The sequence below is a fragment of the Petaurus breviceps genome, unplaced genomic scaffold, assembly GCF_028583685.1.
Source record: "Petaurus breviceps papuanus isolate PSGF00001 unplaced genomic scaffold, PetGlider_PUasm1.0 80, whole genome shotgun sequence".
In the NCBI taxonomy this organism is placed as follows: Eukaryota; Metazoa; Chordata; class Mammalia; order Diprotodontia; family Petauridae; genus Petaurus; species Petaurus breviceps.
The window spans coordinates 5,819,019-5,834,343 of NW_027186540.1; the positions used below are offsets into that span (position 1 = coordinate 5,819,019).

The following is a 15,325-nucleotide window of genomic DNA, read 5'->3' on the forward strand; positions in this document are numbered from 1 at the left end:
TCTTAAAAGTCATCTAGTCCAATCCCTTCACATTACAGCTGATGAAAATGAAGCCCAGAGAAGGGAGGTGACTTGACCATGGTTATACAGAGGATAAAGCAGCGGAAGAATCTCAGTGTTCTCCCTGGTCAGCTTTCTTTCCATTGCCCTGCTCTGTCCCTCAGACTGTTCTTGCCTTAGTTGTGAGAATTCTTCACAAAGAAGTTTATCCAACTTGAGATGCTAAGGAATTGTTCAAACTTTGCAGCTCACTTTGCCTCTTTAGATATAGTTTAATCTTCCTACTGGCAAACTTAATACTGACTCCTGTCTTTTATCTTTTCCTTGAAATAGAATTAGAACTTTTAAAAACAGAACATAAATTTAAGTCTAGGAGGCAAAACATCTTTAGCAAATGGATAATATGATATAAAGTTTTACATTTTTTTAAATTAAGGAAAATGAGAATAATTAATTTTGTTTTATCTTGTATACAATCAGTGACATTATAAAATCCTGAAGTTCTGGTGTATAGTTTACAATCCATTCTCTAAAGAATCAGAAAAGAAAACATGGTGACAAGGTGTCATGTATTGTTATAGCAGAAAGGTTTTGGGGATTTAAAGAGTATATAATGTGTAAGCTTGTCATTTCAATAGCTAGGAGTTGAAATATAAAAATTATCATTCTGTTTTCATGTTCATGTTTCCTTAAATGAAAATTTTAGAAACTAAAATACAAGTAAAGTTAAGTGCTTTTTCCCGAGGAAAAAAAAATCCTGCATGATGTATAAAAGTAATTGTTATTTCTGTCTGAACTCTACTTCAGGAGACATTAACTATGTACCAAGTTACTGAGATAATTTCCATACATCACTTTAAAGTTTACAGAACTTTTTCCTCACAAAAGTCCTATGAAGTAGGTAGTACAAATACTATTGTCTCCATTTTATAGATTAGGAAACTGAGGTTTAGAGAGGTTAGGTGACTTGCCCAAAGTCACACAGGCAGGAAATGTCATGGGCAGGATTTGTTCCTGGTCCTGGTCCAGTCAACTTTCTACCTCCATTGCTGCCTCTGAAATTATTTATTTGTTATTATGTTATTATTGAACAGATTGAGTAAAATTCTTATCCTTAACCACAATAAAACAAAATACTTAAAAAATGACCATTTTACTTTTCATTGAGTATGTTACGCATTTAAAAGGTAGAATTTAGTTCATATGACCATGTGTGGCTAATATGCTAAACAATAAGCTTTTGGAATCAAATCCACATCACTAAATGTTAGGATTTTAGTAAAATTCACTAGCTGGCTAGAAAAACAAATGTGAATATCTTACTATTCTATAAACAAAAAAGAAAAAAAATCCTTCCTTGATCGGCACTAAAACTCTATCATACGTTTACATCCTTTTTTTTTTTCCTTCCATTTTTCTTCTTTGGGCTAATGTAAGCCTCCTTTTTCCTTGAGAAAACAGACATTTCATGACTTGCTGAAAGTCTGTAACTTCTCTATAACTAATATAATTCTGTTTTATTCTAGTTGTAAAGAAAGGGAAATCTAACTGATGTAGTTAAGAACTAAAATCCTGGGAACTCTAGAGTTCCACCATTGATGAGGCTCTATGAACAAATACAAGTCTCCCATCTTTTTAATGTCTCAGAAAACTATAACAGTCACCTCAAAAAATAATACAAATTGATTTCTCTGAACCACCAGGAACACAATGTTTACCTACTAGATGCCAATGAAATGAGCAATAATTAGAGGAAAGATCAATGAGATCTACCATTTTTTCTCACTGATCTCTTCATAAATGCTTTTGTACCATTGGGAGTCACACTAGAGTCCATGCTTTCTAGGTGGCAGCTACATATATGTAGCAAAACAAAGGAACTTCTCTATGGGCAGTATAGACATTCACAGACTACTTGGCATGGAACATATCTAATGTGATTTCTGGGACAGTAAAAGTAGAAGAGAATTCCTGTACAGGTACAGGTTTGAGATGGCTTCAGATGTCCCTTTTGATTCACAGATACTATGTTAGATTAATGAAATATATAAAGCCCCGAACCTAAGCATCTCAAGAAGTAATGAGCTAGATTGCCCCGTTCTCTTTCCTTGTTTGAATGAACTTTACTGTTGGTTACAAACAGTAAATAAAAACATTAAATACATTAGAAGAAATATTCAGAAATTCAATGAAACTAATACTTGTGAAGTAACTGAAGAACTCAGAATGACATGTAGCGAATAAAGACAGAACACTGTTAGCAATAAAAAAGTAAGTTTGTTTTGCTGAAGGATGAATGGATTACATAGGCATAAAGAGCTAATAAAATTGATAACATGAAGGAATACCATAAGAAAGCAAGGTGGGAGGGAGTAATAAAGAAGGCACAATAAACATCTGTTCCTAAAGATGTCAGATTTCATTAAAAGTTGAAAGAACCAGGTTTGAGGCCATTATTTTTATACCTGCTTGAATCTGCATTAATTTTCTCATGGTCTTGAGTTCTTGAAGAATGGCCTGCAAAGTTGACTGGCAGTTACAAGTACAGCAGTTTGATCCAATTGATGAATTCACTGCTGGAAGTTCTCCTAAGTATGAAAGAAAAACATGACAGACTCCAAACCAAAAAAATAAAATTTAAAGGGAGAAAAAATATATCTTGACAGGATTTTGATGCATATACTATTATTATGGAACCATGCCTAAGGAAAATGTACCTAATAATTTTCACAACCTGAATTTTGGGTCTGATTTTATCCAATTATACAGACTTCCATATAGTAAGATACATGCTGCTTCATGGTTTGGCAAAGACTGCATGCAAGTATGAACACAATGCAACCTCACAGCAGTCTTCTCTATTGTCAGACTAGTTCATCTAAGATAACAATAGCACAGAAATTCATTATAAACACTCTCACTGTATTATGCATAAAAAACTGACTCTAAGAAAGAATAGACTTGCAAAGAACTGGTAGTTGTATATGCAATAAAGGTTTATATTAAGAATTAAAAGAGAATCTACTCAAAAATAGTTTGAATACTAAAAATAATGCCTCATAATACAAGTAACAGTGGGTAAAATAAAAGCAGAGAGTTTGTTCTAAGATAGGGGAGAATATGAAAGGTCGAGTTATACTATGGGAGAAAGAATGTAGATATATAGTACTCCCTCAACTTAATAAAGAAAATTCTACATTTTTACCTCTATATCCTCCAGCTTTCTTTCAGCCATCACTTAATTCCCCTTTATTTCACATAATTCTCTTCTATTTCCCTTCCTAATAGGCTACAACTTTTCCCCATAGCCATTGTGGCAAAACTACACAATGCATTCCTACTATGAAAGTCCTTCTGATGTCACTATTCATCCTCATCCTCAAAAACAGAGTATGCAGAACACCTGGGCCTTATATATTAAGTACACCTTACATATTAAATACAATTTAATTTCTACAACATAAATTTTAATCCACGTAGCTTTTCCTGACCAAGAATGCAGTTAGAAAACTGGCCATAGCAAAACTACTTTATTCTTGAAATACCTTTAAAATTCTGAGTTGCAGGAAATCTTATATTCAAAATTGTAGGAAACTGACATGTGAAGACTCAAAAATTACATATGACAAATGATATATGCCTATAAATAGTCAATATCTAATAAAAGTATATTTAATATCTAATAAAAGTATATATGCAATAAATGATAAAAAATGTTTTGACATTGGTACATGAGAAATTTATGTGTTAACTCCTATTAATTATAAACAAGTTACTAATGTAAATCCACTATCAATTCTGCAAATTGAAAAATGAGACTTGCTTTTCAATTGTGAAGGAAAGGGTCTACAAACTTCACACAAAAAAGAATATTTAGTTTTTTTTTAATTATTTCTTCATATCAACAGTTTGGAGCATCTTAAAGAAGAATATTCTTAGTCAATTAGTATAGTCACTGTTCCCAGGTACAGTATTTATCGATTTTAGAGGACAATGGCAATCTTTTTCAACTTGTTATAAATCATTTTTTTAATTTTGAAGAGAACTGACTTTTTATTTTTATGGAGGAATTTTTAAAGAGCTATCGCCATCTATCCTGTAAGTAAGCCAAAATGTGAATTTGGTACTGGTTTGTATAATAGCTGAAAGAAAGAGAAGATAAGAATACAAACTCATTACCAGGTGTCTTTAAAGTAGTTTTTCTTGCATTTGAACTAGTTACTGAAGATTATAGAAACATCACAAAAATGTTTAAATAGCAAGAACACATTAAGGTTTTCCTTTTTGAGAAGGATACTACAAAGCAAGGTATAAAAACTGAATTTAATAAAATAAAATGGAAAAAAAGGAAAATAAAATAGAAAATAAAAAGGAAAAATATCTTTGGAATCTTCATTTTCTAAAGAAATTGAAAATGCACTTTCCCTTCAAATACATTCTTATTTGTCTTCTTCCTGTACAGATCAAGGCTCCGACAATGTATAATTTATACAAAGGAAAATGGGAAATATATTAATGGGTGGAATATTAAAATGTGAAGAAATACTAGTTATTATTTCCCATATGCATTCTTTCAAAACTCATGAAAAAAAATTGACACACTATAATTACGTGAATTTTTCTTTAAGTGAATTATTTTCATTGCTAATGAAGCTAAGCTGTAAAATATGGATTGCTGTTTCAGTAGCTGATGGATAAGATTAAAGCAGTGGTGCTACTTTGGACTCAAGGTTATAAAGTCCTCTTCTTGGCTATGAATTCAGTGTCACTGACACAGAGTTGCGCTATATTACAGAAAAATAAAAGAGTAAGCAAAAGGAAATATAAATATATCACTTCACTAAGCAACCTCTTTTGAGAGCAAAGGTCAATTTTCTATCATGCATATGAGGGAATGGTTTCTGCCTTTGCTCACTCTGCTTCCTATTCCTAGAATGTACCCTTTTTGCCCATGGAATTCCTACTCATCTATTCCTTAAATGCTACGTGGTCCATGAAGTTTTCCTGAATACACCTACCTACACACCTCCATCAGAATTTACCTTCCTCTGTGGATCTTGCACATAATGCCCCTTAATTATATTACAGGGGGGAGAGAGACAGACAGAGAGAAAGAGAGAGAGAGAGAAAGAGAGAGAGAGACAGGGACAGAGAGACAGACAGACAGAGAGAGAATGATACTTCCCACAGACTAGAAGTTTTGCACCATGTAGGTGCTAATAAATATTTTTTGGATTAGAATCATGAATAGCTTAATTTCTTAAAGCAGTACCTTTGCTTTTAACATAGTTTAGTCAAGTAAACAATTCTTAATTCTTAAAGTGAGTTAAAAATATTCTTGGACCTCAGTACAATTGGCAGCATTTTCAGTTATAACTGAGATTTTTACCTCTTCTAAAATGATTTGGCTGATTTTTGTGATGAAGGGTTTATTATACCGAACCCCCAAAAATAAACCACATATACCATAAAGCTTAACAATGAAAATCAGAACATAAATTAAGATCATACCATTGGATCCTCCAGTAGTTTTGGACTGAGTCTGGAAAGTTTTCGATCGCGTTCCATACTGCCCAGGGAACTGGCCAATTTGGGATGGTAACTCATTCCATGTACCACTGGGGGAAGGGTGGAGGCTCTGTGAGACCTCAGTGGAAGAATTCAAACTTTGAGCCCAGACTAAGTCTAAATCCTGGGGTTCTTCCTTTAGTTTTTCTCCTTCTTTGCCAACACGCTGATAGATTCTTCCAGTGCTGTCATTCAATAATCTTCTCATCCCTGTAATTTGTTTTTTAATTTCCATGCTTTCATCTCCTAATGAAAACAGAGCCAGAGTTATCACTGCAAATTAGAAAAAAAAAACTCCTTCTACCTCCTCCCCCACACATGAAATTACTGATTTCTGATGCTAGTTACAGTGATACAAATAATGCATAAAATAAATCTACTAATTTCATCCTGGCTATACTAGAAAACGACTGAATTTTCTCATGGTAAAAGATTTCTGGAACTTACTTTATCTCATCAATATTTTTCAAGTCCTTTCTAGTAAGAAAATATTTTGTTTTCTGCTAAGCATAAGGTAGAAGAATGTGCAGAGGGTGAGGCAGCATAGATAAAAGCCTTCCAGTCACATCATAGCCACTCATTTGCCTTCTCACCGTGCCTAAGTAATTTACTACTTTATGTTTTCTACACATGGACAACATTAACCAGGCTTCCTGTTCCATCCTTACACCACCCCCTAGCAAGTGTCTGGAGAAAGAGTTTATAACATTAGGAGGTAAGATATTTTTGGATAAGAACTGCATCATTTTTCATGTTTTATAAAGTGCCTGGATCAGTAATACTTCTGTAAACAAAAATAATGTGCTATAACATTATACTTTGTTGTAAAAAATCTTATCAATCCGTAAGTTCCTGGAGATCATAGACTTAGAAGGGACTGGAAAGGAAGCTGAAAGGGAACAACCATTTTACTGGTGAAGGAATTGAGGCCCAGAGAAATCAACAGGCTGGCTGATCATCACACTGGTAGTAAATGGTAGAACTGGGATTTCAACTTAGGTGCTCTGACTGCACATCCAAAACTCTTTTCACTCTATCACACTGGCAGGGACTATGTCATATTTTGTATCTTCTCCCAATAACTAGTAAAGGAAACCATACATAGTAGAGAACAATTAATAAGTATTATCTAATGAACTGGTAAATGATATAGAAATAATAAAGAAGACACTGGGATTTATTTAAAAATGGATTCCTTCTTAAGAAACCTTAAGGCCACTCTCCTCTACCCTACACATAACATGGGATTGTTGTTTCCCTACTTTCTTGGTTTGTTGATGATAAGGACAAAAATGCCTCTCTTAAGACAGCTTCCCACCCAGTTAAATGGGTATTACATATAGCAATTAATCAATAAACATTTATTAAGCACTCACAGACACTGTAAATAGTGGGGATGCTTAAAAGAGGTAAAAGACAGTGCCAGCCTCAATGAGCTTACAATCTAATGAGGGAAACAACATTCAAACAATTACATACAAAGCAAGCTTCATACAGGATAAATAGAATAGCATTAACAGAGGGAAGGCACTGAAATTCAGAGGGGTTGGGGAAGGCTTCCTGTAAAAGGTGGGATTTTAGTTGTGACTTAAAGGAAGCCAGGGAGATCAGCAGTTGGAGCAGAAGAGGATGAGCATTGTAGGTATGGGGGGCATCCAGAAAGAATGACAGGGCTGAGAAATGCAGTGTTCTCATTCATAGAGCAGCCAGGAAGCTAGTGTCAGTAGATCAAAGAGTATGTGTGGAGGAATAAGATGTAAGAAAAAGGCTAGGTTATGAAGGACTTTCAATACCAAATAGAAGATTCTATATTTGATCCTAAGGGCAACAGGGAGCCACTGGAATTTACTAAGTAGGGAAGAGATATGATTGGAGCTGCATTTAGGAAAATCACTTTAGTGGCTGAATAGAGGAAGGATCGAAGTGGGGAGAGACTTGAGACATATTCACCAGCAGGATACTGCAATAATCCAGGTGTACGGTGATGAAATCCTACAGCAGAACGTCAAAGAAGAGATTCAAGCATACTTGAGAGATATTGCAAAGGTGAAATCAATAGGCCTTGACAAAAGTTTGGTGATGGGAAAATGAAGAATCTAGGATGACTCCTATGTTGCAAGCCTGAGGGACTGGGAAGATGGTGTTGCCCTCTAAATGATAAGACAAGTGTAGGAGAGGGGATGCAGAGGATTTAGAGGGAAAGATAATGAGCTCTGTTTTGGACTTAATAAGTTTAAGATATCTAGTGGACATCCAGTTCGAGATTCTGAAAGACAAGCTAGAGATGCAAGATTAGAGGTCAGGGGAGAAACTGGGGCAGGAAAGGTAGATTTCTGAATCAGCCACACAGGGATGGTAATTAAACACATAAGAGTTGATGAGATCACCAAGTGAAGTAGTATGGTGGGAGAAGAAAAGAGGGCCCAAGAGGGAACCTGAGGGACACCAATGGTTAGAAGGTGTGATCTGGAGGAGAAAAAAAGACAGAAAAGGAGCAGTTAGATAGGAATGAAGACAACCAAAAGACAGTGATGTCCCAAAAATCTAGAAAGAACAGAGTATCAAAGAGGAGGGAGTGATCAATAGTGTCAAAAGCTGCAGGGAGAGGGGCAGCCAGGTGGCTCAGCAAGTAAGAGCACCGGCTCCAGTGTTGGGATAACCTGGAGATTGAATCCCGGGCTCAGATACTCAGCACCACACCCAGAAATAACTGGCCGTGTAACCTTAAGCAAGTTACTTAACCCCAATTGCTTAAAAAAAGCTGCAGGGAGGTCAAAGACAATGAGGATCAAGAAAGGGTTTTGGATTTGGCAACTAAGAGGTCATTAGTAACTTTGGAGAGAACAGTTTCAGTGGAATAATAAGGTCTGAAACCAGATTGTAAGGGGTTAATAAGAAAGAGGAGAGAAAGTGGAGGTACCTATTGTAGATCATCTTTTCAAGTTTAAGAGATATAGGACTATAGTGAGGATTGATTAAGCAAGGATTTTTCAGGATGGGGAGACATGGGAGTGTTTGTAGGCAGTAGGAAATGAGCTGGTAGAAAGGGAGAGACTAAAAATAAGTGAAAGATGTAGGGATGACAGAGGGGGCAATCTGTTAGATATGTAAAGGAATAGGATTGCTTGAATAGGTAGAGGGGTTAGCCTTGGTAAGGAGTAAGGCCACTTAAAGATGAAGGAGGAGATAGTGGAGGAAGGCACCTGAGTAATAGGACATGACAAAGAAGGAGATGAGGGAGTTCATGAGGGAGGTCCTGATAATTGGCCTCTTTTTTCCTGAAAATATGAGGCAAGGTTTTCAGTTAAGAGAGTGAAGGGAAGGGGAAGTTTGAAGAGGGATTGAAAAGCTACTGTGGAGAGTGGGATAGTGAGTAGAAAAGAAAGGTATTATAGGACTTCCTTGAAGCAGTAAAGGCTTACTTGAGATTGTGTAACATAAATTTGTAGTGGATCCAGTCACAACAGTTGTGTGATTTTTTCCACCTTCATTTAGTAGCACTTGTGTAAGACTGAATGGTGGGAGTGATTCAAGGCTGAGGCTTGACTGGATGTAAATGGCAATATGGTAAGGAGGCTAGGGATTCAAAAGAGGAGGATAAAAGTTGAACTGGTTCACCAATGAGTCAAGATGGGGAGAAGAAGAAAGTGATTAATGCAAGGGTAATGGCCTGGAGAGAACTGTGAGTCAAGGGATTAGAAGTGAAGGTACAGATAAAGAACAGGGTTATGTAAAGGAAGGCAGAGGGGGAGGTAAACAGCCAATAGATTATGGTCAGATGAAGGGATTCCAGAATAATCAAGCATGGAAAAACTACAGGTTCCCAAATCTTAGGTGACTGATTCATTCAAACTTCTACATACTGCTTTCTCTCAGCCTAGTCTGGTCCCTGACCCAAACTTAAGCAGTGATTCAGGACTTACTCTTTCTCAATTACATTGCAACTAGCAAGGAAATGAGAATTTCTCTCAACCATCTCCTTACCTAAATCAATTTTGTTAAGAGAAGTTTTGTATCCAAAGGATTTTTAAATTGTGGTATTAGTCTACTATACATTCCCTACAGGCAATTACTAAACACTATTTGATGTTATTATGAAGCACCATGCAATTATAAAGTATTTTAAAGAAATGATGACACCATTAGGGAATGCTAACCCCTATTGGGAGCTATAATAGAATCATATTTGTAATCAGAGTACCTAGGTTAAAGTCCCAGCTTGTGTTACTCTGTTCATATAACTCTCTGAGCTTCCATTTCCTCATCTATAAAGTGGAGACAAAAAACAAAACAAAACCCAAACAACCGAAACTTACACTATCTACATATACAAAAACATCTAATACAGTACTGGACTAGGGAATCCATTAGATCTGAGCTTGAACCCTACCTCAGTCATTTACCAGCTGTGTGAGCCAGGGCAAGTCACTTAACCTTTCTTTTTTTTTTCTTTTTGGAGGCCAATTGGGGTTAAGTGACTTGACCAAGGTCACACAGCTAGTTTGTTGTGTTTAGTATCTGAGGCCGCATTTGAACTCAGGTCCTCCTGACTCCAGGGCCAGTGCTCTATTCACTGTGCCACCTAGCCACCCCAACATTTAACCTTTCTCAGCCTCAGTCTGTCCAAGAGTAAAACAGGTATAACAATGGTGCTTACTTCACAGGGTTTTTATTAGGCCTAAGTGAGATAATACATATGTATGTATATACATGTTCTAGATTATGTACATATATATCATGTATATTTATATATAAAATCATATATCACTACAAATATTAAATTGCTATATAAAAGGTAGCAACCATTATTACATAAGTATATGCAATATATGAGTATATACAATTGAAAGAGAATTCTACCAACACCAAAATTAATTACAGAATATACTTCAAAATAAATATAAGAGATGCAAAAAATTTAAATAAAACATTAGGAGATTACAACGATATATTACAAATATTATATACTATGACCAGGTGGATTATACCAGTAATGAAAGACTGGTTCAATAGTAGGAAAACTGGCAGCTTAATTAACCACATAAATAACAAAATCAATAAAAATCATATGATTATCTCTATAGATGCAGAGTATGGTTTTTTTTTTTTACAAACTGCAACACAGCCATTCCTATTAAAAACACAAGAAAGCATAGGAATAAATGAAGCTTTCCTTAAATAAGTAGATCATCAGCACATCAGCAAGCATTATCAATAATAGGAATAAACTAGAAGCCTTTATAAAAAGATCAGGGGTGAAGCAAGGATGTCCATTATCACCACTACTATTCAATATTGTACTAGAAATGCTAGTTATAGCACTAGCAGAAGAAAAAGAAATAGAAGAAATTAGAATAGATGAAGAAACAAAACAATCAGTCTTTGCAGATGGTATGATGGTATGCTTAAAGAATCTGAGAGAATTAATGAAAACACCAGTTGAAATAATTAACAACTTCAGCAAAGTTGAAATTTATAAAATAAATCCACCTAAATCATTGGCATTTCTATACACTGCCCAAAAAGTTCAGCAATAAGAGACAAAAGGAAAAATTCTATTTAAAATAACTGAAGACATTACAAAATACTTGGGATTCTAGCTGTCAAGACAAATCTAGGAACTGCATAAATGTAATTATAAAACACTTTTCACAGGAGTTAAGATGGCAGAATAGAAGCAGGACCTCCCCACTGCTCCGGCTTCCACCTTCCCCAATCCATGTAAAAAGGGGACACTAAACAAACTTTGGAGCTGCAGAACCCACAAAATGACACAGAGAAGCTAACCTCCCTCTGAGCACAGCCCACAAGGCCAGAAGGAATCAGCCAGCACAGGGCTCTGGAAGCCCAGCCCAGCTCCACACCTAGGCTTTAGCCCCAGGGCAGGCCTGACCAGCAGCTGTGGCCATTTTCAGATTTATCAAAACAAAGATGCAAAGGACAAAGTGAGAGGTCAGTGCAGTTTGGACTTTGGGACCCAGTAAGTGGGAGTGCATGGCTTTTGCCCCCGGGTGAGAAGCCGCTGACAGGCCAGCACAGCTGGCCAGCGCTATGTGGCAGCTTCAATTCCTGGCTTGCAGAGTGTAGGGGGACCAAGCACCAGTCTGAGGGGTAATCGCTCTTGCTTTAACCTGCTTGGAGCTGGATTTCAGTCTAGGGTGAAGGTCCTGGGATGTGTGTCCAGCTTGCCAGAGTTTGTGGAGACCTCAGAGAGGGTACCCATCTAATACCTCTGGCAGCTGAGAAAACCCCAGAGTTTGGGATGAAAGCTCCCCTATCTGGTGGCAGAGTCGTACTGAGGCAAAAAGCCCAGGGGTCAAATGACTGTGGGGAGACGTAAGCAGGCAAAGGAAACAAAGCAGACAGAAGATTCCAACATTAAACTCCTATTTGGGGACAAAAAAGGAGCAAAGCATGGAACAGAAGGAAGACTGTGAAGTCAGAATGAAAATCTTCAAAGGAAAATACGAGCTGGTTACAGGCCATAGAGGACCTTAAGAAGCAGATAAAAGAAGTGGAGGAAAAATTGGGAAGAGAAAGGAGAACAATGCAAGAAAATTACAAAATGAAAGTCAACAACCTGACTGAGGAAAATCACACCTTAAAAAATAGACTAACTCAAATGGCAAAAGAGGCTCAAAAAGGCAATGAGGAGAAGAATGCCTTAAAAAGCCGAATCTGCCAGATGGAAAAAGAATCTCTAAAGCTCAATGAGAATCATTGCTTCAGAATTAGATTGGATCAAATGGAAGCTAATGACTTTATGAGAAATCAAGATGCTGTTAAACAGATCCAAACAAATGAAAGAATAGAAGGCAATGTGAAATATCTCATGGGATAAACCACTAACCTGGAAAATAGATCCAGGAGAGAGAATTTAAAAATTATTGGACTACCTGAAAGCCATGATCAAAGTAAGAACCTAGAAATCATCCTCCAGAAAGTTCTCAGAGAAAACTGCCCTGATGTTTTAGAACCAGAGGGCAAAATAGAGGTTGAAAGAATCCACCAAACACCTCCTGAAAAAGATCCAAAAGAAAACTCCTAGGAATATTATAGCCAGGTTCCAAAATTCCCAGATCAAGGAGAGAATATTGCAAGAAGCCAGGAAGAAACAACTTGAATATTGTGGAAACACAATCAGGATAACCCAGGATCTGGCAGCTTCTACACTGAGGGATTGAAGGGCTTGGAATATGATATTCCAGAGGTCAAAGGAGCTGGGATTAAAACCAAGAGTCACCTACCCAGCAAAACTGAGTATCATGTTTCAGGGGAAAATAATGGTCATTCAGTGGAATAGAGGGCTTTCAAGCATTCTTGCTGAAAAAACCAGAGTTGAATAGAAAATTTGACATTCAGATACAAGAAGCAAGAGAAGCATGAGAAGGTAAACAGGGAAAAGAAATCATAAGGAACTTATCAAAGTTGAACTACTGTGTTTCCCCGATAATAAGACCTATCCTGAAAATAAGCCCTCCCCTTACTGTGTAAGATTCCTCTAAAATAAGCCCTCCCCCGAAAATAAGCCCTATTGAGATTGCTACTGTAGTGAAGGTGATCCCCTGCGCCGAGCTGCATCCAATCAGAGCTGCAGCAGTGAGCGCGTCATCCTGTTCTTTATTGAATTCATTATTGAATAAAGGTACATTTTTTTGTTCACATTTACCTGTTTATTAAAATTGCTGTCAATGTTCATTAAAATAAGCCCTCCCCTGAAAATAAGCCCTCTGGTGTTTTTCTGTCCAAAAAATTTAATAAGACAGTGTCTTATTATCGGGGAAACATGGTATTAACATTCCTACATGGAAAAACAATAATTGTAACTTATGAAACCTTTCTCAGTAGTTGAAGGGAATAGAAATATATATATATATATATATATGTCTATATATGAGGGTATGTGGGCATGTGAATACATATGTGAATGTGTGTATATATGTATATAGGGATTTTCTGTGGGACTGCTATTTTGGGGTGGTTGGTAGGGAAAAAAGGGGAGAAAATTTGTAACTCAAAATCTGGCAGAAATGAATGATGTAAATCAGAAGTTAATAAAGCATTTGGAAAAAAAAATAAAACACTTTTCACACAAATAAAGTCAGACATAAACAACTGGAAAAATATTAATTGCTCACAAGTAGACCAAGCTAATATAATAAAAATGACACTTCTGCCTAAATTAATTTATTCAGTGACATACCAATCAAACTACCAAAATGTTATTTGTAGAACTGGAAAAAGTAGTTAAAAAGTTCATCTTGAAGGACAAAAAAATCCAGAATATCAAGAGAATCAATGAAAAAAAAAAGTGAAGGAAGGTGCCCTACCATATCTCAGTACAAAGTAGTAATCATAAAAACAATCTGTAACTGGCTAAGGAATAGAATGATGGATCAATTGAATAGATTAGGTATACAGTAGACAGTAGTAAATGACCATAGCAATCTTGTGTTTGATAAACTCAAAGATCCCAGCTTTGGCAACAAGAACTCATACCTATTAGTTTGCCTAATATGACAGAAAGGAAAAATGACAAATGTTCGAGGAGATGTGTTAAAATTAGGATAACTAATGCATTGTTGGTAGAGTTGTGAACCAATCCAACCATTTTGGAAAGTAATCTGAAACATGCCCAAAGGGCTCTAAAATTGTACATAGCCTTTGACCCACATAAAACATTACTATGTCTGTATCCCATAGAAAAGGGAAAAGGATCTATATGTACAAAAATATTTATAGCCATGCTTTTTGTGGTGGCCAAGAATTGGAAGTGGAGGAGATGACCATTAATTGGAGAAGGCTGAATGAGTTGTAGCATAATATTACCTGACAACCTTCTAATTGGTTTCCCTACCCCAATTCACTGCTTGCTCTAGTCCATCTTACATAGTGCTGCCAAAGTAATTTTCACTGAGTTATGACCATATGAATCCCCCAGTCAATCAACTCCAATAGCTCTTTGTTATACATTATTATAAAACTATTATATAATTAAGTATATATCATTATATTATAAAATATAAACTTATTATAAATTATTATAATATTACTTATACCAGTGCAAAATGGCACTTGCCCTGTTAATTACAACCCATGAGAGTTGCCTGATCCACTAAGAGTTTAAGTAACATGTCCAACCGGTATGTGTTAGGGGCAAGACTGAACACAGGCATGTTATCTATTGATTTTGGGGGGTAATTTTCTTTTAATTACTTGCCTACTATTTTTTCCATATAAATTTTTTTTACTGTTGTACCTAATTCCTTGAATTAGGCTACTGGTATGACATTAAGTCTATAAATTACTTTGGGTATTGACATACTTGCTATATGAGCTAAACTTAATTTGGTGCTGGGGCCAGCTTTCTAATTGTGTGTATTTTCCTATATTTCCATTAAAATAATTTAAAAATTAACAAAAGTTCTTGGCAGGTTAATATTAAAATTCTAGATATACAAAGAAAAGTAATTTTTCATTTGTAAAATGAAGGAGCTGGATTATTAAACAGCCTTTGAGGTCCCTTTTAGCTCTAAATGTATAATCCAATGATCCTATGAACTGAAAAACCAGAATAATGTTGTTACAAAAACCAAAGAAGATGCAAAGAGATAGATGGTCAATGTAAGTATGAGACATAAACCTCTTGAGCTGACAGAGTGTAAGTATTAGGCCAGCATTAATATCATAATCACCAGTCCAAATAAGTATGGGGATAGTTTCAAGAAGAATTATATCAAACAAGGCAATAGACAAA

General features: G+C 36.0%; 1 protein-coding gene across 4 annotated transcripts in view; it reads right to left on the bottom strand.

Moving 5' to 3' along the window:
- LOC138176000 (BEN domain-containing protein 7-like) overlaps nucleotides 1–15,325 on the bottom strand; it is a 136,564-nt gene that overhangs the window by 89,215 nt on the left and 32,024 nt on the right. For all 4 annotated transcript variants that reach the window (XM_069106675.1, XM_069106674.1, XM_069106676.1 and 1 more), the window contains 2 exons: nucleotides 5,512–5,814; nucleotides 2,466–2,588 (listed from right to left, as the gene is read on the bottom strand). In XM_069106675.1, coding sequence (XP_068962776.1) covers nucleotides 2,466–2,588; nucleotides 5,512–5,814 — 426 coding nt within the window. The remainder of the gene's footprint in view (nucleotides 1–2,465; nucleotides 2,589–5,511; nucleotides 5,815–15,325) is intronic.